Raw genomic sequence first — 26,016 nt, 5'->3', positions numbered from 1 at the left:
TTTTCGTTTTCATTTTCAAAGCCCAAGTCGACCCCGTTTTTCATCCAAAAAATGGTGTCAACAGTCCCTTTTGTAAATTAGTTTTTATATGTTAGATAAAAAATAAATTAATCCTTCTATTAAAATGTTTATCCACTTTTACTACTAAAAATTAGTCTTCATATGTCGTTTATTATTTGGTTATTTTATCAACCATATTATTTATAGTAATATAAATAAATAAATTTTTTAACAAAAAATACCAATTTGCATTTAATATTTAATACGAGAAGTATTTTTATCGGGTTCAGGCGTATGGAGATATTAGTGGCTGAACAGGACCTTAAGCAATGTGGTGGGCAGTGATGATGAACAGTAGTGGGTATGTTGACTAATGAACAGTAGCGGCGGTAATGAATATGGTTGAAGAGATGGTTGGAAGTATGGGAGTTCAAACGGTTAATCGTTCGGTTAATCGAATCGAATAAATATTAATTGAATTAATTGGATTTTTTAATTTTTTAACCGTTAACCGAATTAAATTAAAAAAAAAATTAATCTAACCGAAATTTATATAATTTTGTTTTTTTAATTAAAACAAGAATAAAATATATAAAAATAAATAAATTGATAATATTTATTTAACTAAATTATTTGAATTAACCAAATTAAAACTACATATTATTTGTATTATTAATTATTAAATTCGGTTAATTACTTAATTTCAAATCGAATTAATCGATAACCGAACTTTCAAAAAATCATTAATCGACCTCCGAACGAATTAGATCGGTTAACCGGCCGATTAATCGAATTAGATTGGTTCGATCGGTTAATTCAGTTTTAACCGAAATTTGATGACCCGTAATTGGAAGAGACAATGGTTGAACGGAAATAGCAAGGGCCAAGACCCAAACGAATCTTCAATGGATATACATGTACACACACATACATACATATATAGGGATTTTACACAAAATACTGAATAACATATTAGAGCTTGCAAAGTCTGATTTCTACAAGTTTTCTGCATTGTGTAATTCAGAAAGTATACAAAGGGGGTTTTGTATACAATATAACTTTGGACTAACCTATCTGTCTCCCTCTTTGCTAATTTGGAACACCCAACTTTGCTAAAAGAATTCCTTTTCTTTTCAATAAAGAATATTGTGCAATATATATATGACATAAAACGTATAATGTCACGTAATTATCGAATATACTGCCAAGCTTACCACAAAACCTAATAATGCCCCCGCTATGACTTCAACCTCTGTGTGTCCGATCGATTCTTTCAGTCGAACTTGACTATAATTGGCATCACCTTCTAAACCTGCATAATCATTTGCTGCAAACTCAAACGATGCTGCTGCCTCTTTAGTTTGCCTTGTTTCTTTCTCAGAAGCAATTAATACTGGAACATTCGCATTTTTTGAAGTTGAAGAACTTGATTTCTTGGATAATATAGGGCCAAGCCTCTCGGAACTTTTTTCTCGGGAATCAATCAAGTTATCTCGATCCTCATAGACAACTGAATTAACCTCTACCTTGGGTAACATTGTATTTAGTGCTCTTGCATGATTGCCTACTTCTCTTCGCACCCCCTACAAAACCGACATCTATGACTACTTCAGATTCTACCAAACTGTCCTGCTAATATTTTTTACTAACAGATAACCAAGTTATATTGTATACACGTAGACCAAAGAAGATAACACAGCTTTAACTAGCCATGCCCATGTATATCACCAGCGTTATGATGGTATTTTAAACAAATCAAAGATCCCACTTCTGGAAACATTGATCACGTATATGTTGAGAAGATGTATAAATACAGATGATGAATAAACCAAGACCTTATGAGGTTTCTACTCACTAAGTTCATATGCATTCTATTCTTTTTCTCCTCCTACAACTCTTAAACTAATATAAAGCAGAATCTGTCAATCAAACAGGAAGTAAAAATATAGAATAGTAAAACAAAAGCTGCATAGAGGACCTATCAGTGCGAGTTGAATATATATACATATATATAATTGAAAATTATGTATGTATATTTGTGTGCTTATGTTGAACATATATACACTATATGTACTAAATATATTACAAATATACAAGCGGCAAGGATCTTGCATTGCTACAATAGTACAGTTGGACTAAAGCAAAAGTAACTAGCCACAAATGCATCCCCATACTGGAAACAATGTCAAGGATTTTAGCAACCTGAGTTCCAAATGCATAACGTAGTTATCACAAGTGCCTCTCAACCAAAATGATCAGTGGTTAAGGTGATACTTTAGGAGCAAAAGGGGTTAGGCAGGAGGACCCTTTGTCCCCATACTTGTTCATCATAGGGATGAATGTGCTTTCAGGCTTATAAATACTGTTGATGCAAGTGGAGTGTCCGTGTATCACCCAAAATGTAAAAAATTGTAGCTCACCATACTCTGTTTTGCAGATAACTTGCTAGTGTTCACAAAGGGATTGTTCGAATCGGTTCTTGCTATTAGTAATATTTTGAATATTTTTATAAAATATCAGAACTGCAAATGAACAACTCTAAGAGTGAGTTATTTAGTGTTAGAATATGTCAGAATGAGTTATAGAAGATTGTGAAGCAAACTGATCTGGAACTGGGAACCCTTCCTATTGGGTACCTTAGTGTACCATTGGTAACAAGAAATTTGACACATACGGATTGCACTCCTCTCATTGAGAAAATTACTCAAAGAATTCGAAGTTGGACAGCTAAATGCCCTTCCTTTGATGAAAGGTTACAACTTATTCAACAGTAATTTTTAGTTTGCAACACTTTAGGTGTAGAAATCTGAAAAATCGTTAGTTATGCAACTCATTCCTCTAGAAAGGTATTGATGGCTCAACTAAAGGTGCTAGAGTGAGTTGGAAAGGGGTTTGCCACCAAAAATCCGAAAGAGGCCTTGGCATTAAAGATCTTGCGACTTAAAATAAAGCCATTTGATGAGAAATCTGTGGATGATATTAGTGAAGGCTGACTCACTCATTATGGGTTGCATGGGTTAATCAATATGCCTTAAAAGGGTTGCAATGTTATGCAAGCTCAGTGACTCCAATGGCACAAATGGGCGTGGAAAAAACTGGTCAGCTTAGAAGTTGGATTCCACAACTAGGGGTGCAACAAGGGGATCTTAGGCAATGGGATTGGGATGGACCAAATTTCGAAGCAAGCGAATTTTAAGAACTGTGCAGACACAAACAGGAAAAGGTTCCCTGGCATAAACTAATATAGTGCAATTTTTGTATACCATGCTATTCCTTTATCTGTTGGTTAGCATTTCAGGCTAGATTTCCCATAAAAAGCAGGAAGATTTCCTAGGGTCAGTCATCAAACTCCCCCAGAGTGCAGCTTATATGGAGTAGAGCTGGAGACCAGAAATCATATTTTTTTGTTAATGCTCTTATTCGAGGCTGCTTTTGGACAACATCTTGCAGGCCTGCAATATGAATTTTGTACAAAAGACACGGCAGGATGCTATTACTTGGATTTTTGGAAAATCAGAGGAAAACCTATTCAAGCTTCATTCAACTTACATGGAATGCTTATGTTTATGTGCTTTGTCGAGAAAAGAACAGAAGACTTCATAGAAGTACACCAAGGCAAGTTCAGGACTTATTCAAGCTAATCAAAGGAGAGGTAAGGAATAGATTGTATTATTGCAAAGTTATTGTGAATGTTCCAAGTCAAGAACTACTGAGTAGAGAATGGGGATTAATTTAACTAATGGTTGACGCTTTTGTTTCTGTCTATAGAGAATAGTGCGGAAATGTAGCAAAACTTTGCTTCATATATATAAAGAAAGAGGATTATATTGCTATTGCCAAGAATCAACATGATACAAGACCAAACCGTCACTAAAAACAACTTCATTGAAAGGGATAAGATGAAAGTCCAGTGCGGCAGAACTGAAACTTTGCAAAGCAAAACAGGTGACCCAGATAGCATTCATACAAACAAGGAAAAAACCACAATAGAGCATTTGCATACCTGAGCGTCATACATGATAAGGCCTGCGTAGACCAGCGTCACCCCGAAAATTGAATCAGAGAAACCCCTGAAATATAAATAAATATAGGTATAAAGAGTTTGAAAAGAATTCCAATTCTAGAGGCATAAAACTAAATACAAGGAAAGTTTGAATGGTTAGACAAGAGCAAATACCTTTCAAGAGCCAGACTAGTTGCAGCAGCCACAACAGACTGTCCGTAAATAAGATAAGATAAGATAAAGATGAGGGCATAATCTTGAAACGGTTACGAAAACAAAGTGACTGAAGAAATGAAGTGTTACCAAAGAGAAAGAAAGGCAAAAGTGGCATTACAGAGGAATGGGTAGAAGGGAAGCCTCCAGCTTGAAAAGCAGTTTTGAAATCAAAATCTTTTCCATAAAGAAGAACAGAAGTGAACGGCTTTGAGAGCTGCCCAATTGCTGCTGATGCAGCAGCTGCCACCAGCACCTTGTTATGGGCGAGTTGAACAATATCATCAACCCCAATATTGGCTACAAGGCAACTGAATTTTGATGGTTTTCGTGAAAATTGGTGTTTAGGTTTGGGTTTGCGACAATGAGTGAAGGTTAACAAGGGTTTGGTAATCAGTATCGATGTACCACAGTGCAACACCATTTTTTATTTTCCTTGTCGCTCTGTTAGTGTTATCTTAATCTCTTTCTTCGCCCCTGTTCTGTTGTACTCTTTCTCGCTGTCTGTAACTGAGGCACAAAAATTTAATAATAAAAATTTTACCAAATATTTTCTTTCAAACAAAATTCAGTCTTTGAAAATCAAAGGGCCTTCGGTGCACTTAGAATTTAAGGCCAAAATGCATTCTCACTGCAATGGTATTAAATTTAGAGGTGAGTGTTTGATCGGGTTCAATCAAATCTAGCGAAAAGAGTTCGCGTTAATCGAATTAACAAGTCCTATTTTACCAATCGTACTCAATTTGAAAATTTTCCGAACCAAGTCGAATATATTTCTTCGAGTTACATGGTAAAAAATCAAAAGCTACTGTTAGAAAACTAAAGTGAAAACATAGACATAACTCAAACATTATACTTTGTCATTTGTTCATTGAAGAAAAAAATTGTTGGTTTCTATGCCAAATAACTATAAGTTAACTTTGGCCGCTTTAATGCAGCTAGCAATTGTTCTTAATAATTGAAAATTCGTAAGCCTATACATACAGTGCACAAAATGCATCAAATCTTTGGAAATCAGAGAAAAATATACTAATAATAATAGCAGCAGTAAAGTAATGTAGAAATCTAGACCATTTGAACAGCTAAAGCAAGCAAATGACACAACCTTTAAGAGAAATAAAGAACAGATAGCAAACTCAAAAGAAATAAACACAGAGTTGAAAAACATCAAGAAACAACTTCCATTTGTGAAGAAGCTGAGAAATGGCTTCTAATTTGGAACAAAGAACAGAAGCTGAAATGGAGGACACAGTTGACTCTGGTCAAGCAAGAATCATAAGTGAAAACAAAGAGAAGGGACATGCCCACATGAGAAATAATAGACACACAAGATTCATGTCTCCACTACAACAAAATAAATTATATTATGAATTTTATTAAAAGCACTTTTATGTGAACTTTTAAGGAAATTTGCCAGACATATATATGAACCCAACATTACAACTAAAGCAACCAAAACTTTCCACCTATGCCTGCTCCAAAGATCCCTATATGAATGAGAATGTGCTACTTTATTAGCAAACATTTGAAGCACTAAAGAGATGCTAAAAATATCTCATAAACTCAACATTACAACTCAAGCAAAGCTAACTAAAAACTAGTAATTAAATGACAAAAGGAGAGGATTGGCCATTAACACATCCTACGCGTATTACCAGCAAATGCAACGGACCACTAGTTAAAACTTAAAACATGTAATTCAAAGCACAAAATAAGCTATATCTCACAAAGCCCATAGATAAAATCAACTAAAACAAACAATTAAATGAAAAAAAAAAAAAACCTGTCCCTAAATATAGCATGTTTGAAGTTATCAGCTATGGAAGTCAAACACCCATTTCGAATTAAGCAAAGATTAAAAAGAACCCAAAGTGTACATAAAAGAAAAAAAGGGTAACATTTAAACATTAAGCTAAAATTAGCTGCTCAAATTGATGCGGTTTATCAGAGAAGGTGAACAGAGGAAGTTTGGCAATTGTACGTAAAATAGATAAGCTTTGGTACTATAATTTATAAACAAAAAAGCAATACAATTATGACTCGTAATCAATTGAAAGAGACGAAATAAAAAATTATTGAAAGAGACGAAATAAAAAAATTAAGCAAGAAGGAAAGATACCTTGCTAGGAGTGACAGTTACCGTAGCAGCAGAGAATGGAATGGAAGAGTATCGGGGAAGACGAGCGGCTGAAATTGGGACAGGGATTTTTGAAATTATGAATTTTAAATTTTCTTTTACTTAATTATAATTTTAAAAAATAAATAATGAATTTTCAGAAGTTTTAAAGAATTTTTTTTTATAATTATTGTTAAAAAAATTGTGAAAGTATCAAATTAAATATTTTAACTATAATTATTCGTTAAGGCCATAACAACTTTTAATTGTGGGAGATCATATATTTACAAGTATATAACGTGTAGCTAAAAAAAAAAGAATTTTAACGAATATGAGTGACCATTTTATAATTTACCCAAAATAAAAATTAAACCTTAAACCTAGAATGTCATTTTGCTTATTTTATTTTTCAGATATTCTTTGGTGTAAAAATTCAATTCAATTCGAATTTAAGAAAATGATTTCCTTATTAAAGTTGATTTTAAAATCAAATTTTATTTAACCTTAATTAAATTAAAGGTGTGTTTGGATCAAGTCAGAGATGTTTCAATCACACTAGTGACAATTTTTAACCAGAGAAATGGGGTTTTAGTAAATCAGGTAAAAGCATTCTAGCAATGTTTGTACATTAAACGAGTAGAATAATCCATTCATTAAAAATTTGCCATTTATTTTGATGTTTTACAAATGTTATACGCGGACAAGTGGATTGCAAAGATGGTTAGTTCACTATAACACCAAAATTTTCAATGTCGGATTTTGCAAAACTATAGTAAAGCACCACAAAATGTACCGAGAATCAACTACTAGAAAGTGAATTTAATAAAGAAAATTAATTTTGAAATTTTAGTTATTAATGACTCAATAATTAGAAAAAATCATAAAAAGGAAAAAAAGTAATAAATACAAAGAAATATGATAGAAATAAAGGCAATCACTTTATAAATTATAAAATCAAATTTAAATTTAATTCAAATAATTTTGTATCGATTCAATTTTCGTCTAATTTTTTTAGATTCTGGCTGAACTATTGATTTTTAGTTCAAACGATTAGAAAATAAGACAAATTTTAAAAACTTTTGTTACGAATATTATATAATAATAAATATTACACGAATTTTTATATAATGATATTGATCATGATTATAAAATAAAAGAGAAAAAATTGTTTATTTCAAGTTTTGAATTACTTGTTTTGTATTTAACATATTATAATATATAATTTTATATGTAAATAATTCATTTTACGAATATTTAGACACATTTTATATTCATATCGTATTTATATTATCATTTTTGTGTATACTAATATACATTAAGCTATGATTCAATGAAAAAAATCAAGCTCGTATGAAATTTAACAAAAACACCATCTAGCATTCATACAAGACAAACTTATGTTCAGCAGCATTAATGTAGTATCAAAACAGGCAACAATGTTCATAGAATCATGCAAGGAACCTCACCTATACAAGTTCAATGTAAGCCATTGGTGCATTGTCTCCTCGCCTAGGCAAGGTTCGAATAATTCTTGTATATCCACCATTTCTCTCACCGTACCTCTCCGGTACCTCAGCAAAGAGCGCGTGCACGATCTGTTTCTCATAAATGAAGCCAAGAGCTTGCCTTCGTTTGTGAAGCGAACCATCTTTCGCCAACGTGATCATTTTGTCTACATACTTCCTCACAGCGCTTGCCCTAGCCCGAGTGGTTTTGATCCGACCGTACTTAAGGAGCTGAGTCGTGAGGCCTCGCAGGAGTGCACGCCGCTGGTCAGGTGGCCTGTTGAGCTTAGGCACTCGTCTGCCATGCCGCATTGCGTAGAATCGGCCACCGTTATCAATTATGGTGAAATTTTGCTCAAAGCTGGTGAGGCCTGCCAATGTTAGTATGATTAGTAACATAACAAACAAAGATATAGATACTAAAACCATCTATTAGAACTTTCCTATGCTCATTTTTCATTCAAGTACTATATTCGTATCTGATGCATATTCAAGTATAGATGTAAAGATATGAGCTTCTAAAACCCTCAAAGGCAAAGCTCTTAAAATATTGAATATTCCGTATCGGATACCTATGGTATCCGACACTCTCGATTAGGCCCAAGTAATATAATACATAACCAAGTGACCTAAAATAAGGGATAAAGGATTATTCAAGTATCGAATCGAGAATTTATGTCAATGAAAGACTTAAACTCTACCTATGGTTCAGTCAACTAGTTCTCTTAATATCAAAATCTCAACAATCAAATGGCAAAACTTAAAGCAATATATAAGCCAAATTTGGTAAAATACCTCTCTCGTCCCTATCAATTTCGAAATTGAGCAAATTAGTCATTCTTAAAAAAATTGGAGCAACTTAATTCCTGTCAGCTTCAAAAGTGAGCAATCAAGGATAATTAATCACAACGTTAATGTGTTGCGTCAATTGTACATAATTTTGATCGGTATAATAACAAATTTAACCATCATTGTTTACATTTTTGTTATTTTGGCCTTAATTCTAAAAAATTCAACAAATTCAGCCTCAACATTGAAACAAATGTTGTACGATAAATTTGTTAAATTAAGACCAAATTAACAGAATGTGTAAACTTTAAGATCTAAATTTGTTATTATACCAATCAAAACAATGTACAATTGATGGAAAATATTAACCTCGTGATTAATTGCCCTTAATTGTTCACTCGAAATTATCTCGGATTAAATTGCTCTGATTTTTTTTGGAGAGGGACCAATTTGCTCAATTACGAAATTGAGAGGGATTGGATAGTTCTTTTAACCGCCAAATTTCAGTAATTCATGGTAAATTCATTATTGATTCATAGTCCTAAAACTACAAGAAACCAGAACTAGAACAGTAAAGCAAAATACAAGGGAAAACACCCCTCAAATCCTTAAACTAGAAATAACATAAAAAATCACATGCAAATTCAGCAAAGTAATCTCATAAAATCCTAAATTCTGTTCTGCATCAAGAAATGGAATAAAAAACAAATGGATAAACCAGTTATCTTCAACCAAATCATTTAGTTTTTAGAAGATTAAGAGATTAACACAACATTTTTCAGCATATTCTTTCAATTATTCAGTAACCAAAATTACCAGAGAAACCGAGGGAATGGAGAGGGTTAACGGGGGAGAGAGCAGTGAAAGAGCGAACAAGCTGAGGCGATTTGACAGGCGGAGGAGCACGGCGGCGACATGGTAACTTAATGGAAGAAGCTGTGGAAGTTAGCCGCGGCAGAGCAGATTTCAAAGACGCCATACTCCACCTACTACTTCCACAATCGGTGGCAATTGCCATCGACATTGCCATTTTGAGTCTGGGTTTTCTTGGTTGGCCTTGGGAATCGATGAAAACTGAGAATGGATAAGGAATTTGTTGTAGAAAAAAGACCGGATGGATAATTGAAGAACAACGAAAACCGAGTGAAATAAATTGGGGGGCTTTTATCTTAAAGAGATTGAAAATGTTAAGGCTGGGCTTGGACTTCCTAAATACTCCACTTCATCCCCTTGGGCTCAAATTAGCAAAAGCAAATCCAAAATATGTCCAACATAATTTGCATTTTTTCATCGGCAAAATGATTTTTTTAAACAATTTTATTATATATTCTGATTATATATATATTTTAACATAATGTTTAGAACTATCCGTGGATCCTCTCAACCCATAAATAGAAAAATAGTGCGCTTCAGTACACTTGAACCCATATCTTTCTACATTAACAATAATACCCATATCAATCGAGCTAAAGCTCAATCTTTCAAATTCATTTAATAAAAATATTTTTAATTAATTAATTATAAAATATATACCATACAAAAATAAAAACAAAATATTAATATATATTTTTAATTTTTATCATACATTTTTTAAAATTTACCATTACAAATAGAATATATACAAATATATATCCAAGCAATTATAGCATAAAATTAGACTAGTATAATGCATACACAAAATTGAAAATAATTTGCCTGCTGATGAAGGGAAAATGGAAGACAATTTTAACATCTGAGATGGCTTTATTTTGGGATAAATGCCCCATCAACCATTTATTTTCGAAAATCAAGGTGAATATCAATATTTATATTTTCAAATAATTAAAATTATTTAAATTAAGCTAATAATTTCTTGGCGTAGTAATAATAATATTATCATTTAGGTATGAAAGTTTAGGCTCAATTCCGAATAATTTTATACCCTATTTTAATTAATGAAAATGTTTATTCAAATTAAAATATAGAATTAATTTCACAATTAGTGTAAAATAAAAAATATTAATAAAATTTGATCTTGATTAAATTTAAAATTAAATCAATTAGATTTTTGAAATTGGAGAAACTGTCTCAATGTTGTTTGAACTTAAACTAAAATTTTATTTAAAGAATATCGAACTTCTTACCACTCGACTCAATAAGTTTATAATTTGTATTTATTAGTAGATTAGTTGAAGACATGAACTCCCATTACTATGATTGTTCACTCATAGAATTCACTTAAATAATTCGCTAGGATTCGAACATTCAAGACAACAATTTATGTAGGCAATTCCTTAAAACATGATACAATGTGGATATTTCTCTACCTTAAATACTAAAATTTAACTTAACAAATATAATACCTACAATTTGTTTAAGATTAAAATTTTAAAATAAAAATTAAATACAAAAATTAAATCCCTAACTCGTGTATAATATAAAGGCCCTGTTTGGTAATTGGTCGATAGTTGATAACTGAAAATTGATATGTGTCAAATGATAAATAAATGCATGACACATTTTATTGTTAAGTATTTTTTTATAATACTTTAGTTTTTATTGGGTGAAATTATTGAAATAAAACACTATTACCAATGAATTAAAACATCCATTATGAAAATTAATTAGTGAATATTTTTAAAATTTTAAATAAACAAATTTCTTAAATTCCTTATTTGCAATTTTTTTAAATTGCATAAAAAATCATTTTACATAAGTAAATTTAAAAAACAATTAAGAATACATAAATTAATTAGTGAATACGTTTTAGAATGGAGGCTACCGTATCTTGGCACCTATATTAGGTTTGAGAGCATGTGGCAAAAAGAGTAATTTTCGAGTAAGCATGGTCAAATATGTCATTTCACATATCTCATTCCCAATCAACTGTCGAAAAAATTATTCATCCATGCGTTTTTTTTATTTTTAAAAGTTTTCAACAAATTCTTATAAACTTCCATTCACTAAACATTAATTATTAAAGAATTTAACTATTCAATACTCCATTTATATAAAAATAAACGTAAAAAAAAACCTAAAATTCTATTTACCAATCACCCTCAAAATCTTTTAAATAGATACATGCATGAATTCGAGTTAATTTGACTTGAATTTTGATAAGGAGAGAAAAAGAAAAATCAAACCGCTGACTATTATTTTGGGTTAGTGTCCCACTGTCCCATCAACTGTCTATAACTTCTACTACTTATTATTAGATTAATCAATGGCATCTAGAAAGCTAAATTATCATCTTCATGTTAATTTGTGCTTAGTCAGGATTACGAGTTAATTAAATATTACTGGAATTAAAAATTATATTTTACACCATTATTTATTATAAAATATTTGTATTTTATATAAAATTAATAATATATAATATATAATAAAATTTGAAACTAAAATACGGGTTTTAAAATTTTAATTTCATTATTTCAATTAAAATTTTATTTAATTTTTATATAAAATTTTAATAAATATATATTTTATCCAACTAAATTCAGAACGTTGATATTGAATATGAATTTGTGATTATTTCAGTATAAGATATGAAAATATGTATCATCATTATTTTAAATTTTTATGCATGTAAATAGTTATTCAAGTTAAATGCTTGAAAGGAGTGATAAGGCAAATTGTAAATAGTAAGCAAACAAAACATAAGAATTTACCTCACTCTTTCAACATTTACGACAAGTGATTCTAATTTATTACATATTCCCGATAATTTACCTCACATTTGTACATTAAAGATTGATACACTCATCATTAAATACACCCTTATGAACCTAGTAAATAAAACCGCAACACAAACAATTTTACTATTAAATTACATTTTCAAAATAGTTACTTTTATAATTTTACGCTTCATTGGCACTCAATTATCGATTTTATATTGTTCAACAATTATAATTTCATATTCTTTTTAAGATATTTATAATATATGGTATACAAACATGAATTTTGAAATTTTTTAAACCGATCAAGATAATTGTTTATTATTATTTATATTTATATTTTAATAATTTAAATAATATTATTTAATGCTCCATCTTTTCAAAAACAAAATCCACCCACCCGTGGAAATTATTATAGAACCAACACCTTTTCCAGAACATTGGTCGTTTACCAAGATAGGGATAAATTATTTATCAATAGGTCAGAATTTAAAATTTAAAAAGTAGAATAAAATATTATACAAAATGTACGATCTACCTTATCTAACCCATTGCAGCAGCTATGATTATTAGACTGAGTCCTAAATATCAACTCTCTAAACAAGTCGCATTAATGCTTTTATTTTTACCCAAATTCTGATTACGATGGAATTTCTAAACAGGGGTGGAATTGGGGGTTTGTAGGGCCCACACCCTTAAAATTTTTATTATATTATTTTATTTATAAAATTTTAAATTAATAATAATAAAATTAAATTTTGATCTACTAAAAATATAAAATTTGGTTTAACATTTTAAAAATTATAAATATATAAATTATTAAAATAAATAAATTATATTCTTATTATTATAAAATATATAATTTAATTTTAACTTTTAATTTTTTTTTGGCTTCTCCTTGATTCTAAAGCCACTAGAAGTATTTTGTGTATGTTTTTTAATGCTATTTGTTCTTTTAATATTTTTATTTTAGTAATTAATTATATAAATACAAGAAATCTTAAAAGCTTAGAGATTTCGAAGTGCAGCTATAAATCTTATGTACACCATTTGTAAATATTCAATTCAAACTTGATTCTGATTTAAACTTTACTATATTTGCACTTTATCTATATTTATTCTTATCTAGGTCCATATATATTATAGTTATCCATTTAATCGTGCTTTGTACTAGTTGAATTGATTACGACATTCAAGTGTATTTGTAATTGTAACTTCATATATATATATATATATAATTTTTATATTTGACACTATAAATGTTGAAATTGTTGGATTAATTAAGCAGTGTATGCAAGAAATGATTATTGCAACCTCACTCGAGTAGATTCATGCAATGTAAAACACATCCTTAATATATAATCGTTGTAGTCCAAGTAAATTTAGCCAATACAATAAGATTAAGGGCTTTTTTGAATGAGCGTTTACCTCCAATACAGTGTATTTAACTTTCTTTTTGTTTCACACTACAAGATTTAATCTAACCGTCACCGTCTAACAGCAGATAAACGTACTGCCCATACAAAAGGACCCTAATCACCAAATTAAATTGTTTTACTCCATATAAGGCACTATTACGGAATAAATAAATAGTCTTATTTCATTATTAATGTATGAAACATTTAAATTTATTACAATTGAGTACAACTATTGGAAATTTGATTTGACCATGTTTCTTTTTTATGGGGTCATAGTTGAAAAATAAAAAGTTATAAAGCTGCATGGGAAATAGAGAGCAAGCAAATGTCAAACTTTGAACGCCCCTCACTTTATGCATTAGCAAATTCAACTATGACATTTTTATTTTATGATTTTTAAAAGTTTTAACCTTTTGATTTTGACTCTAGATCAAAGACTAGCATTTAATTAAACATATTTTTATTAATTATCTACCGAGTTTAATATTTATTTAATATTTTATTTCCTTTTAATGCAACTGATACATTCAACCATTTTGATTCATGGAATTTACTGAAATTTTCACCAATTTAATTATGTACCTATATTATAATCAACCTTGAATATTTTTCAAAAACAGAAAGTCAATGCCCATTTTTTTTATGTTGAATTTATTTTTAAAATCATTGTACCAAAATGAATATTTTCAAAATCAGAAAGTCAATGCCAAATGTTTTTCAATGTTAGCATTTATTTAGCTATTATCAAACTGTCCATTCTTTGCGGCCCTAAGTTATCCAAATTCAATAGTATAACATTTTTTTCATAATTTAAATATTAATTGAAGATTTGAGGTCAACTTAAATGATTTATGATTATATCAATGACTTCATCGATTTTAGTTTATATATTTTAAAAATAATCTAACTTTTATATGCATATTCTAATGTGTACCATAAAATTTATTTGAAATGAAAATTCCAAATTTCGAGTCTAGTTGTTGGAGGGAAGTGTGGTGGTGTGAAATTGCATATGTTTAGGAAAAATTCTGATTAAGGAAAGACTTGGTGTATTATTCACAAACTACTTCCACTATTTAGGTATTCAATTGTGATAATCATTTGTCTATATGATAACAAACATGTAAGTTGTCGGCATAATGAAGAAGCTTAATAACAACAACTATAATACATGGTCAACTTGCGTAATGTCTCTTATATGTAAGGACAAGACTTTTGGGAGGTTGTCTGTGGTAATGAAATGACGCAACCAGAAGTCAAGGATGCAAGTTACAGTCTAAGAAAATGAAAAATAAAAGCTAGTAAGGCAATGTTCATATTAAAGACAACCGTCGAGGAGGATGTGTTAGAACATATTTGTGATGTCAAAATCTAGAACAAGCTTTGGATATGCTCTCCAAGTTGTTTTCTAAAAAGAATGATATGAAGCTCCAACTTCTAGAAACTGAATTGTTGTTAGTGACACAAGAAAATATGTTAATAACACAATATTTCCACAAAGCAAAAATGTTATGTCGAGAGAATTCTGAGTTGGATCCTAAAGCTCCTATCGATGATACTAGGGTGAAACGAATCATCATCCATGTGTTGAGGCTAGAATATAGGAGTTTTGTTTCTACTATGCAAGGATGGCAAAATCAACCATCACTTGTCAAATTTGAAAATTTGCTAGTTTGTCAAGAAGCATTAACTAAACAAATGGGAGGAGTCTCACTAAAGAAAAAGAGGCACTCTATATGCCAGTAGAGGCGAAAGGAGATTCAAGCAATATGACAATGGCGAGTCCAAGAAAAATGATGACAAATCTAAAGGTCATTAAGGCGAAAGGAGCATTCGTGAAGGGGAAGGTTCGAATAACCACGTCAACAACAAAAAAAATTGAAGGAAAGTGTTATAATTGTGGGGGAAAAAAGCCACATGGCAAGAGCTTGTTGGTCAAAGAAAAAACCCCATTAAAAGTAACACGTATATGCATGGGAAAACTACATATTTAAAACACAGATATCAGTTTTAAAATAAAATACAATAAATAATGAAACGTATGGTTTGAAACTAATTAATAAATAATAAAATGTATGGTTTATCATGGTATTGTCGTCAATATTATATATACAATTGATGAAGGTGATAAAATATACATAATATAATTAAAATGTAAATATTATATTAAAATAAAGCTTTGGTTTTAATGATAAAGTTAATGTTCTATTAATGTAAATAGTATAGGTTCAAATTTAACTATATGCAATTTTTATTGACTTTTAAAACAATATTAAAATACCCTTGAATAATATAATTTATTTTTATTTAAGATAAAATTTTTCGTAATTTTCTTAACCGAGTTGGTACTGTTGACTCTTAACACCAACTCAATAAAAACTTAAATAATAATATAGATTAGATAAACCCATATTAAACATATATTCATACATAAAAAAATTCACACTCAATTTTGAATGATGTAAGCTTAATTCATAGGAGCACTTGAATGATGTTAGCTTAAGTGAGAAGAATGGTCGATTGAGTTTTAACTCGATTAGTATTGGCATAGTTGTTAGTACAGGAGGACATGAGTTCGAATGCGCTGTAGCGCATTATCCTCCTATTTAAAGGTTGAGGGGTTATAAATATTTCTAAATATTGTATAAAAAAAAACAAATATGATAAAAATCTATAATGAAACAATTGGGTGCTGATTTTTTTATTATTTAATTTATAGGCATTGAAAATTTCTTAAATGTTGGTACATAGGTATATAAATGCATATGAAGAAAGCAGATGGAGCGACCATAAAATCATGTTTTATTGGCTAAAATAAAAAACTTTGTAAGACAAAGACAAGGTAGGAAATGACGACGAGCAAGCAAATGTCAAACTTGGAACCTCCCTCACTACATGCATAGGTAAACATGAAGAAAAGTCCAATGTCAAAAGATAGTTTGTTTATTATTATTAAATTATAAGAGAAGAACAGTAACGAGATTAGTGCGACTTAAATTCAGGTCACATATAGGGCGATGGACACCTTAACCATCAAGCCAACACACAATATTTAGATTTGATAATCTTTAAATGTAAGAAATAAATATATTCATATGCGGATATTGACATCATTATGATTCAATAAATTTTCCTACTTTTTTTTTCTTTATCATATTTGTATTCAAATAAATTTTATGTTCAGAAAATTAAAAATTTTTATTTTTATTTTTATACACTAAATTTTAAATCATCTTGAAAATGTCATCTTAAATTGACTCATATAAATCCGGCAAACAATATTTATTTAATTATTATTTTATTTTGACTTTATTAGGGAAAAATTATTTGCAAATGGTGACAGTGAAATGCAGTCGATGACACATAGATGATTATACAAGGAAGACGACATATTATCGGAAAAAGTGCAAAAATAATATTATATATAAAGGATAACTTAATATAATATAGATCCCATCTAGATATTATTGTATTGAATTTACAAATGACAATGAAATTATTAAAATTAGAAATTTTATCGAATGAGCATATGCATGAGAGAATTATGTATTTAAAATATAAAATTAGTTTAAAAATAATATTTAATAATTAATATTTGAAATTAATTAATAATAACATATTAAATATGTATGGTATTAGAATAAAAATAAAAAATTAAATTGTAAGTACAATGAAATTTAAACACGTAAATACATATTAAGAATACTAAATGCACTAATTATCAATATATACAATTAATGAAAGTAATAAATTATGCATAATATAATTAAAATATAAATATTATATTAAAATAAAAATTTTGGGTAAGTGGTAAAGTTAATATTTTATTGATGCGAATAACACAACTTCAAATCTAATCACATGTAATTTTTTAATAAAAATATGAAGTACTATCGAATAATATAACTTATTCTAATTATGAAAGGGTATTTTCATAATTTTTCTAACCGAGAGTTATTCACTATTACCGGTAGTGAATTTTCAATGATTAATTTGATGATATAATTGTAATTGAATTTATAATTTTAATTATGCTGATAAGCTTTTAAAAGATAAAACCCTAAAATAGTAATCACATGCATGCATATAACAATGCCATCAAGTAATAATACTTATATAAAGATGATTATGACAAACTAATAGTGCATACAATACAACATGATAGTAAAGGTTAAAAGGTTATATGTATCTAAATCAACTTAATACAATATATATATATATATATGTATGTATAACAAAAAACATATGTATTGGGTAATATATAGATATTTTAAAACGATTATAACATAGTGAAATGTTAGGTCTGCTAACTTATATCTTCTTCCTAGCTGAAATCTGGGCCTTTAATGGCGTTTTCATCACAACAGTGAACTCTTGCTTCTCTTCCAAGCTAATGGAATCTCCATCCATGGCTTTCCATTCATATTTCCATATCATGTTCCCCACAAAATACTCCAAATGAAGAAGAGCTAACCCAAGTGCAGGACAAATCCTTCTTCCCACACCAAACGGCATCATTTTAATCTCTCTACTCCCTGTTAAATCAAACACTTCGCCATTAAAATCATCGGTTTTCAAGAACCTTTCGGGATTAAAGGCCATCGGATCTTCCCAAACTTTCGGATCCCACCCCATATCCGCCACCATGAAATTGATCGTTCCGTTTTTCGGCACCCAAAAACCACCCAACACGGTGTCTTCCGTCGTACGATGAGGTAACACGAAGTGGCCTGGCGGGTGACGTCTCAGCCCTTCCAATATCACTGCTTTTAAATACGGTATCTTCTGCAAATCATCTTCTTTGATTTCTTCATCATCATTATCTCCCATTACACTTTTGATTTCGAGCCATAATTTGTTTTGAATTTTAGGGTATTTCACCAAATTTGCCATTATCCATTGTAGAGCTGTAGTGGTTGTATCGGTGCCGGCGTTAAGAAACTCAGAGGTTAATGTCACGATTTCTTCTTCATCGAACTTCCTTTTCTCCAATGGCAGCTCTAAGTCCAATAAAGTATCGACGTAAGCCAACACATAATCATCAGTTTCCTTGTTTTTCGATTCATCTTTAGCTTTTCTTCTTGCTCTTATCAATGGAAGCAGTACATTTTCTCGATCTTTACGTAACTGGAAGAGCTTCCGCCATTGATGTCGAAACAAAACCTTGGTAACACTTGGACAAACATTAAGTATATTGAACTGATCAGAACTCAAAAGAATCTTTCGAGTGACAACTTCGATCTCTTCGATTTGTTGTTGGCTAAGCTTGTCACCGAAACACATCAAAACCAGTAAACAAAACATGGCATGTCGGAAATGAGACAAAACCTCAACTGGTTCTCCGGTTTTTGACTTTTTCATTAAATTATTCAAAAGAATGTCCAAAACCCATTTACGTGCATGGGAATAGGATTTTATACGCGAAGGATGGAGGATTTCCGACATGAGGTTCCGGCGCAAAAGCCGCCATGTGGGGCCGTAAGTGCCGGAACTGATGTTACGTTGGTGGCAAGTCATGAACTCGTTGGTGGGAAGGGCTTTGGGGCGGTCTGAAAAGATGGAACCGTTTTGAACAAGAGCTTGGTGAGCAAGGGTACGGTCGAAGACAAAAATGGAGGGATGAGGACCGATGTGGAGAGTGACCATTGGACCGAGTTTAGAGCTGAGGGTACGGAGGATGGGTTCGATTTCGAAGAAGGATTTGGTGAGCCATATGAGGTTGCCGATGATGGGGAAAGTGGAAGGGCCTGGAGGAAGAGTTTTGGGAGGCTTTTTAGAAGGGGAATTGAGGTTGATGAAAGGTTTGAGCAGAGCAACAATGGCGGCTGCGAGGAGGATAAGGAACCAGGTTCCCATTGTTTCTGTACGTGGGAGGAAAGATGATGTGAAGAATAAAAACTTGGGTTTTCAGTTTATAAAGGACTATCTTGGCTGTCTTTTTCTTTGTTTTATTATTATTTTTATTAATAGCGGAGGATTGATAAATAAATATTAATAATTTTATTTAAATATAATTAATTATTAATAATTAATTATATTTAAATAAAATTATTAGTATCTATTTATAAATTTTTATTTTTATTTAATTTAACGGTGAGGTATTATGTTATTATTTTTTTATAATACATGAGATATATATAAATATTATTATTTTATTAAAAATTTAATGTGACTTTTAATTAAATTAACTAGTTAACAAATAAATTAAGAAATTTAATACTTTTAAATATTTTTCAAAGAGATCATATTAAAAATGATTTTATTTATAATTAAATCAGTTTAAGATGCATAATAAATAAAAATAAATTCTTGTAGATTGTTCTACAAAAATTCTGTCATTTAACATTATAAAAGGAATAATTAAGAGATGGGAAAATTCAAATTTATAAAAGAAAATTTCATTGCGAAAGAATAAAATCGAAGAAATAAAAAAAAAACTCTGGGATGGTTATGAAAACTTAAAAACCTTTATAATGAATTTAAAACTCTCAAAAAATTACTTTAATTTTAGAAACTATACAAAATTAACTCTTAAATCCATTGGTAATTAAATATATATGAAAAATTATTTCATATACTATTTGTGAAGTTAAAATTCTATTTTACATAGGTTGCACATATTAAAAACCCATCACTTTATTTCAAAAATTTACCTCATTTATATACACACGGTAGCTCAAATATTATAAATAAAGTTATCATATATTATTTATTATTATTTGAAAAAAAGTATCCAACTTTTAATGTTCACAATTATAGGCTTTTGAATGTGAAACGATTTAAATATTAATTTATCAAAAATTAAAAATTAAAAACAAAAAAAGAGATTGATTTGATTATGAAATGATAAAAGTAGCCGAATGAATTATTTTTTTTTCAAGCATCTAGAACCGTTTTTTGTTTGAACACCAAAGGAATCAACTTATCATGGTGAAAACTAAAGTCCGGCATCTAACATTTAGCATAAATTTCTGTTCATATTTTGAAATATGAAGACTAAATATCCAACCACCAAGAAAGCTTGCTTGGAGTGTGCCAAGAATAAAGCTTCTCCATTACCAATTATTATTTTTATTATTACAGAATTGTATTATCCCCATCCTTAATTCTATCCCAGTACTAAGTACAAATGATCTTTCTATTTGTTAGACTTAAACCTACTTAACATTAGATACAAAAAAGGAAAAAAGATAACAAAAACACGATAAGAATATATTAACGTGTCAAAATTTATATAACAGCGTAATACAGTTTTGGATAGCTTTCTAGTTGGCAGAGTATCCGGCTGCAAACCGGATTCAGATCCGGGCAAAAGGGATATATGATCACGCAACCAGGTCGTTTTTGTATCATTCCAGCTTGTGGTACTGTCTTCGACTTATGATCCAAAAACCAACTCTTTCAAAGTTCGTATTGGCGATTCGTATTCATGCACAACGGTGTCTCTCCAGAGTGTTATTCCTGTTGGTAAAGGGAGATTAATTAGATACATCTCAAAATTCTAAGGTAAAAAACACATTAAATTTGTTTTCACTACTCTATGTCTCAGGTTGATAAGGGTAAAGGACATAGGATAGTTTAATAGTGGTGGAGAAACAACCTAGCCATGAAATTAAACCGACTGTTGCTGCAATGAAGAATTCCCGGCCGATAGAGTTGAAGCTGGAATGGTAGAAAATGATTGAGACGCTTTTCATGATATGAAACAGGAAATAAAAATTAACCTGTACGATACAACGCACGGCCCTTACATGTATAAGCATACAATATTCGCGTAACCATAAGAGACTGTCCCCCAAGTAGAACCAGTGAACCTGGAAAGTCAGTAGAATCAACAATAATAAGGATAGATGATGTAATGACAATCAGAACTCAAAGTGGTCCAGTCTGATGTCACTTAACATTCAGTCTGCTTGGTATTACTACCGTGTACAAGTAGCTGGATTCATTTATAAAAAACAAAATAATAAATAAGATTTAATGAGTAATTACCACATAAAATCACGAATGAATAGTGCACGGGGGATCATAAGTCCATTTCCAGTCATAGCAAGCAACATTGAAATCGCTGATAGGCCTTTAATATTATCAGGATTCAGAAAATTTGTCCACTGAAAAGGAAGCACAAATCTTAATCAGGTACGCATTCGAATCAACCAATTTACTTGATCATAGCCTTAGATACAAAATTTTAAACATGAATTACCATTTGTGAAACCGGCATCCACATGAAAAGAAGAGTTGCTGTCCATCCAGAGATAGCTCCCACGAATTTCACACCTTTCTCTGAAAGTTTGCCCGTATGTGCCTGCAAATCTTGGCAGGTGCAAGTTTAAAAGGGTGCAATTGTATTGCCTATGTTTAATAGTCGTTTCTAAAACAACCGAAATAGAAGGAACAAGGAGTCTCATTGCTTGCCAATTCTTCATGATAAAAGGAAAAAGTTTAAGCTCATTGCTAGAAACAGAAAATTTAACATATCATATAGTAGCGGATAGATCTTACCATAGTTACAGCTGCTACAGCTAGAATAAATGCTATTGCCCCCGGCAAGATGCTATTGGGTATGTATGGGACAAATGTGGACCACATTATCTGTACTCAAATTGGTACAAAAGATGGTGAGAGGCTTGAAATATATACACACACATAGATTTTGATGATCTGTAAATATATCCTGTTCGAGTTTGTGTGTGCACAGGGATTTTTAAGTGCGAGCAGAGAACAGCGGGAAAAGAGCTAACCTGGGGAAGCACAGATGATCTGTAAATATATCATGTTCGAGTTTGTGTGTGCACAGGGATTTTTAAGTGCGAGCAGAGAACAGCGGGAAAAGAGCTAACCTGGGGAAGCACAGAAAGTCCACCAACAGTAATAAAATCTTCCCAAATTTGCCAGATTCTTCTGTTGAGTATATTGTAGTAATTCAACAAATTTAAAATGAGTCCAGAACCCACAACAACCGAAGTGGCCATAAAGTGAGGGAGAGGCATAGCTTCTGCCATCGCAAGCTGACTAATCACCACATATGTTGATAGCACTCCTAGTGTTTGCACCACAGCAGCCTCCTTTTCCTTTTTCTTGGCAAAGTAAGAAAGCAATGAAAGGTTTCCAAGTAAACCAGTCAACATTCCCTGCATGTACAACACCCCCTTCCTTAGGTTCCTAGAAACAACATCTTCATTTGGTCCATTGCACAAATTCAAGAAATACATCAAAACTTAAGTTTATAAAAGCTCCGTAAAGTAAAGGGCATAACAACTGCTCAGCAGAGATTAACCTTGTCACAAATAGAGGTTCTTGAACTGTTTTTGCAGCTGACTAAAAGCCGGGGAAACTGTACTCATGACTCCACAAAAAAACCTATACAAGTTTGTATCTATTTTCTATTTACATATCGTTCACACTAAACCACAAAATATGTTGAATTCATCATTCCATTGCTCTCGTGAAAGGAATTGAAGTTCATGGGTTCGTGTGGGTATTTTCGAAACAGAGAAGGCATTGATATTTAGTTTATTGCTCCTACTATAATTGATAAAACGCCAGAAGTCCTCTCTAATAATTCACGTGCTCTTTAACCCTTAACTTTTGGCTTCAAGATATCATAAAAGTACCAGGAAAACAATAATACATAAGCAGAAGAACATAAATCTTAAGTAAACCAGAAAATAATCTAACTGCAATTCTAGATTACCAGCCATGGTACTGCCAAAAGGGCAGTCTTATTTCCTGCCAGAAGATTGCGTGCGTTGAGGATGATCTGAGGCAATTGAAGCAATAAAAATGGTATATTTGCAGCTCCTGAAAACGTTGATGTCAATGAATCCCATTGCTCATAGCTCTTTTTACTCTTAAAATCTACCGATCCCTTTCAAATTCCACAACAAACACAAGGAAAAAAAAAAAGGATGAATGCATTTTAACATGCACAAATTCAGATAGGTTAAGTTAATCTTTAAATCCCAAATCCCTTCCATTTGTTTCTATAGATTTACCTAAACCTAGAATGCGTGAAATTGCAATACCAATCGATCACGTAGGGTTTTTGAAGGACTATTTTCCCTTTGAGAAACAGAAGAAAAATCATATTAAAAAGTAATCGATCTTTTTAACCTGTGGACAGTGAAAATTGAAGAACAGAAACCACCACCTTAACAATTAATCTGTTATTTTCTCAAAGATATCTGGCTTCAATTGAATTCCTTATTCGATTGCTCAAAATAGTGATCACAAATGAATAAATAAATAGAGAAGGATAAAAAAATGATTATCAATGAACTGTCACTGTCAATAACTGCAACTGTTTAAATATTTTTTGGAATTGAATTTCAGAAGAGTTCGTAATCTACCTTGTGAAGCGGGTGAGGAACGTCTGAATCGAGAGCACGAATCGGGGCGACTCGGTGGTGGAGCGAGTGGAAGGAGTATTGACCCAGAGACGACAAATTCAACTTGTTCTTACCGGAAGAGAAGCACTTAAAAGGCAGTAAACGTGAAGAGAAAGCGGAGTTTCGAGAAAGCAAGGAAGAGTGATCATAATTGGCAGCAATGGGGGCTATAGGCAAACTCAATGAATCAGCCATTGAACCGCTCGATACCAAAAAATATCTGTTAATGAGTTTGAGAGGGTGAGTGAAAAGACAAAGAGGGAGGTGAGCTCTGTTTGTTTTTTGGATTTGGAGGGATGATTGATATGGGAGTCTACGGAGTCTAGATGTGACACGTGGAAAGTTATAGAAGATAGTAGCATATTATTTTATTTAATTTTCAGATAGTATAACCGAGACGAGTTGATCTGAATAATTCTAAATTCAAGCTTTAATTTAAATTTTGAAGTTCGATATTATTTGAACTCGAGTATTTAGAGTTTAATTTGAAAATTAAACTTTAGAATTAATGTATAAAAATTTAAATTTAGTTCAATCAAACTTGATATTACGAAATTTAAATTTAAATTTCTTTCGAATTAAAAACTAGAATAGGTTGCATTAGTACCTCGTTTGCCTTGTTTATCATTTGCTTTGTTTTGCTGAACTACATTGCTAATTATACATTTTCTTATTTTAGCTTATCTAATTAAATATTAACAAAATTTCAAAGCAGTTAAAAGCTTGATAAAAATGTCTCAACTACGAGCAGCAGCAGGCTAAGTTGCTCCACAAATTCGGGGAGGACCAAGAAGTACAGGAGGTTGCAGGGCAGATCTTCGTGCCACAACTGAATGATTTCACCAAGGCTCAAAGCAGGCTGCGGATGAGGTATGACACTTTAATTGCCCAGCTCTGTGCTCGACTAGCCAGTACAGAGGGCGATAAGGAGAATGAGTTGCCTTGCGGGATAAGTACCGTCCAGCATCTTTATTCCAAGAGCCAAGTGAAGATGAGCTTAATCTTCAGTGCTACGTCATGTATGAAGTCGAAGGTATAAGAACTGACAAGGTTGCGGTGCGTAGAGGTGATGCTAGGTATGCAGAGGCGTTTAAACTCTATGGTGGCATGGTTATGGAGACCAGGATGGGCATGTTCGCCAGTGAGCAAAGGAAGAAGAAGCAACTATAGGAGTGCATGAGGAGGAAGACTGTCCAGTTGGAAAACCTACGCCGGTTAGAAGACGGTCAGAAATTTCGTAGTATCCTGGCTTTAGCAGGTGGAGTTGAGGCTCTACCAGCTGCTGCTTCGAAGCGAGCTGCAACCTAGCTAAAGGCAAAGAGTAAACCAGCCGGTGCCACCCAAGAGAATGGTGGTAAATTCTATTATTTTAAGTAAAATATTCGGTGAAATTAATCTTTCAACAAGTTTCAACTTTATTATTTGATATAAATGTAATGAATCTTGTATTGTCATCGTTGTTTCAATTTTCACTGGAATTCTAGATTTGGGTTATGTTGTGCATGTAGGTTTTTTGGGCAACGTGGGAGTTGCCTTAATTAGTGGTTGACATTGTGAACACCATTTGAAATATTCACTAAAACAAGAAACCATTTTCTATATTTTTATTTACGTACTCTATAACCTTTAATTATAGTCATGAAATTAGGAGAAAACGGCAGAGTTAGTATAAATATGTATAAAAATTAATCAAGGTCCTTAAGCATAAAATAATTTCATCTAGCTAAACTATTCAATCTAGTAAAGTGATATTAAGTATTTGGAAGATTTTGACCATTTTGTTTTGTATTCTAAACTTTAACCTTCTCCTCAATACTGTTACTCTTTTCTTTGTAAGTGTTTTTATTTCGACAACGGCTGGAGATAATAATCTGTCATTCTTCCGGTGTTTTATTTTTGAATTGTTTGACTTTGCTATCATTTGGTAT

At 31.3% G+C, this 26,016-nt stretch overlaps 4 protein-coding genes across 5 annotated transcripts; all 4 read right to left on the bottom strand.

Moving 5' to 3' along the window:
* Positions 1 to 946: 946 nt before the first annotated feature.
* Positions 947 to 6,450, bottom strand: LOC105792661 (uncharacterized). Its single transcript, XM_012621334.2, has 5 exons — positions 6,336 to 6,450; positions 4,338 to 4,726; positions 4,178 to 4,215; positions 4,004 to 4,070; positions 947 to 1,583 (listed from the first exon to the last, which is right to left on the bottom strand). The coding sequence occupies exons 2-5, from the start codon at positions 4,638 to 4,640 to the stop codon at positions 1,182 to 1,184; spliced, it is 810 nt and encodes a 269-aa protein (XP_012476788.1). The 5' UTR covers positions 4,641 to 4,726; positions 6,336 to 6,450; the 3' UTR covers positions 947 to 1,181.
* A 1,213-nt stretch (positions 6,451 to 7,663) lies between these two features.
* Positions 7,664 to 9,770, bottom strand: LOC105792660 (50S ribosomal protein L17, chloroplastic). The gene is made up of 2 exons (XM_012621333.2): positions 9,443 to 9,770; positions 7,664 to 8,208 (listed from the first exon to the last, which is right to left on the bottom strand). Exons 1-2 carry the CDS (start codon positions 9,654 to 9,656, stop codon positions 7,799 to 7,801), a joined length of 624 nt encoding a protein of 207 aa, XP_012476787.1. The 5' UTR covers positions 9,657 to 9,770; the 3' UTR covers positions 7,664 to 7,798.
* An 8,014-nt stretch (positions 9,771 to 17,784) lies between these two features.
* On the bottom strand, positions 17,785 to 19,586 carry LOC105792659 (cytochrome P450 89A2). Its single transcript, XM_012621331.2, has one exon. It carries the CDS (start codon positions 19,551 to 19,553, stop codon positions 18,009 to 18,011), a length of 1,545 nt encoding a protein of 514 aa, XP_012476785.1. The 5' UTR covers positions 19,554 to 19,586; the 3' UTR covers positions 17,785 to 18,008.
* A 1,142-nt stretch (positions 19,587 to 20,728) lies between these two features.
* Positions 20,729 to 24,377, bottom strand: LOC105792658 (maltose excess protein 1, chloroplastic). 2 transcript variants are annotated; one of them, XM_012621330.2, is made up of 9 exons: positions 24,050 to 24,376; positions 23,395 to 23,568; positions 22,541 to 22,831; positions 22,203 to 22,292; positions 21,904 to 22,005; positions 21,690 to 21,808; positions 21,449 to 21,511; positions 21,298 to 21,359; positions 20,729 to 21,158 (listed from the first exon to the last, which is right to left on the bottom strand). In XM_012621330.2, the coding sequence occupies exons 1-9, from the start codon at positions 24,281 to 24,283 to the stop codon at positions 21,076 to 21,078; spliced, it is 1,218 nt and encodes a 405-aa protein (XP_012476784.1). In that variant the 5' UTR covers positions 24,284 to 24,376; the 3' UTR covers positions 20,729 to 21,075. The 2 variants fall into 2 exon arrangements, with proteins under 2 accessions (XP_012476784.1, XP_052491265.1); XM_052635305.1 differs by lacking the exon at positions 23,395 to 23,568 and having other exon boundaries at positions 24,050 to 24,377.
* Positions 24,378 to 26,016: the final 1,639 nt, after the last annotated feature.

Source organism: Gossypium raimondii, chromosome 8, assembly GCF_025698545.1.
Source record: "Gossypium raimondii isolate GPD5lz chromosome 8, ASM2569854v1, whole genome shotgun sequence".
Classification (NCBI taxonomy): Eukaryota; Viridiplantae; Streptophyta; class Magnoliopsida; order Malvales; family Malvaceae; genus Gossypium; species Gossypium raimondii.
Note: the sequence above shows the minus strand (reverse complement) of the source record. Positions and strands in the feature narration are given on the sequence as shown.

What these genes read in the sequence shown, in the direction of transcription:
- LOC105792661 (XM_012621334.2), bottom strand. Translation starts at nt 4,640, where the DNA reads ATGGTGTTGCACTGTGGTACATCGATACTGATTACCAAACCCTTGTTA. An exon ending in ACTAGTCTGGCTCTTGAAAG is followed by an intron (nt 4,071 to 4,177) that starts GTATTTGCTCTT and finishes TTTATATTTCAG; the next exon opens with GGGTTTCTCTGATTCAATTT. An exon ending in TTATCATGTATGACGCTCAG is followed by an intron (nt 1,584 to 4,003) that starts GTATGCAAATGC and finishes TCGGTTTTGTAG; the next exon opens with GGGGTGCGAAGAGAAGTAGG.
- LOC105792660 (XM_012621333.2), bottom strand. Translation starts at nt 9,656, where the DNA reads ATGGCAATGTCGATGGCAATTGCCACCGATTGTGGAAGTAGTAGGTGG. An exon ending in CCATTCCCTCGGTTTCTCTG is followed by an intron (nt 8,209 to 9,442) that starts GTAATTTTGGTT and finishes TAACATTGGCAG; the next exon opens with GCCTCACCAGCTTTGAGCAA.
- LOC105792659 (XM_012621331.2), bottom strand. Translation starts at nt 19,553, where the DNA reads ATGGGAACCTGGTTCCTTATCCTCCTCGCAGCCGCCATTGTTGCTCTG.
- LOC105792658 (XM_012621330.2), bottom strand. Translation starts at nt 24,283, where the DNA reads ATGGCTGATTCATTGAGTTTGCCTATAGCCCCCATTGCTGCCAATTAT. An exon ending in GGATGCCGGTTTCACAAATG is followed by an intron (nt 21,809 to 21,903) that starts GTAATTCATGTT and finishes CTTCCTTTTCAG; the next exon opens with TGGACAAATTTTCTGAATCC. An exon ending in TTCATTCGTGATTTTATGTG is followed by an intron (nt 21,512 to 21,689) that starts GTAATTACTCAT and finishes CTGACTTTCCAG; the next exon opens with GTTCACTGGTTCTACTTGGG.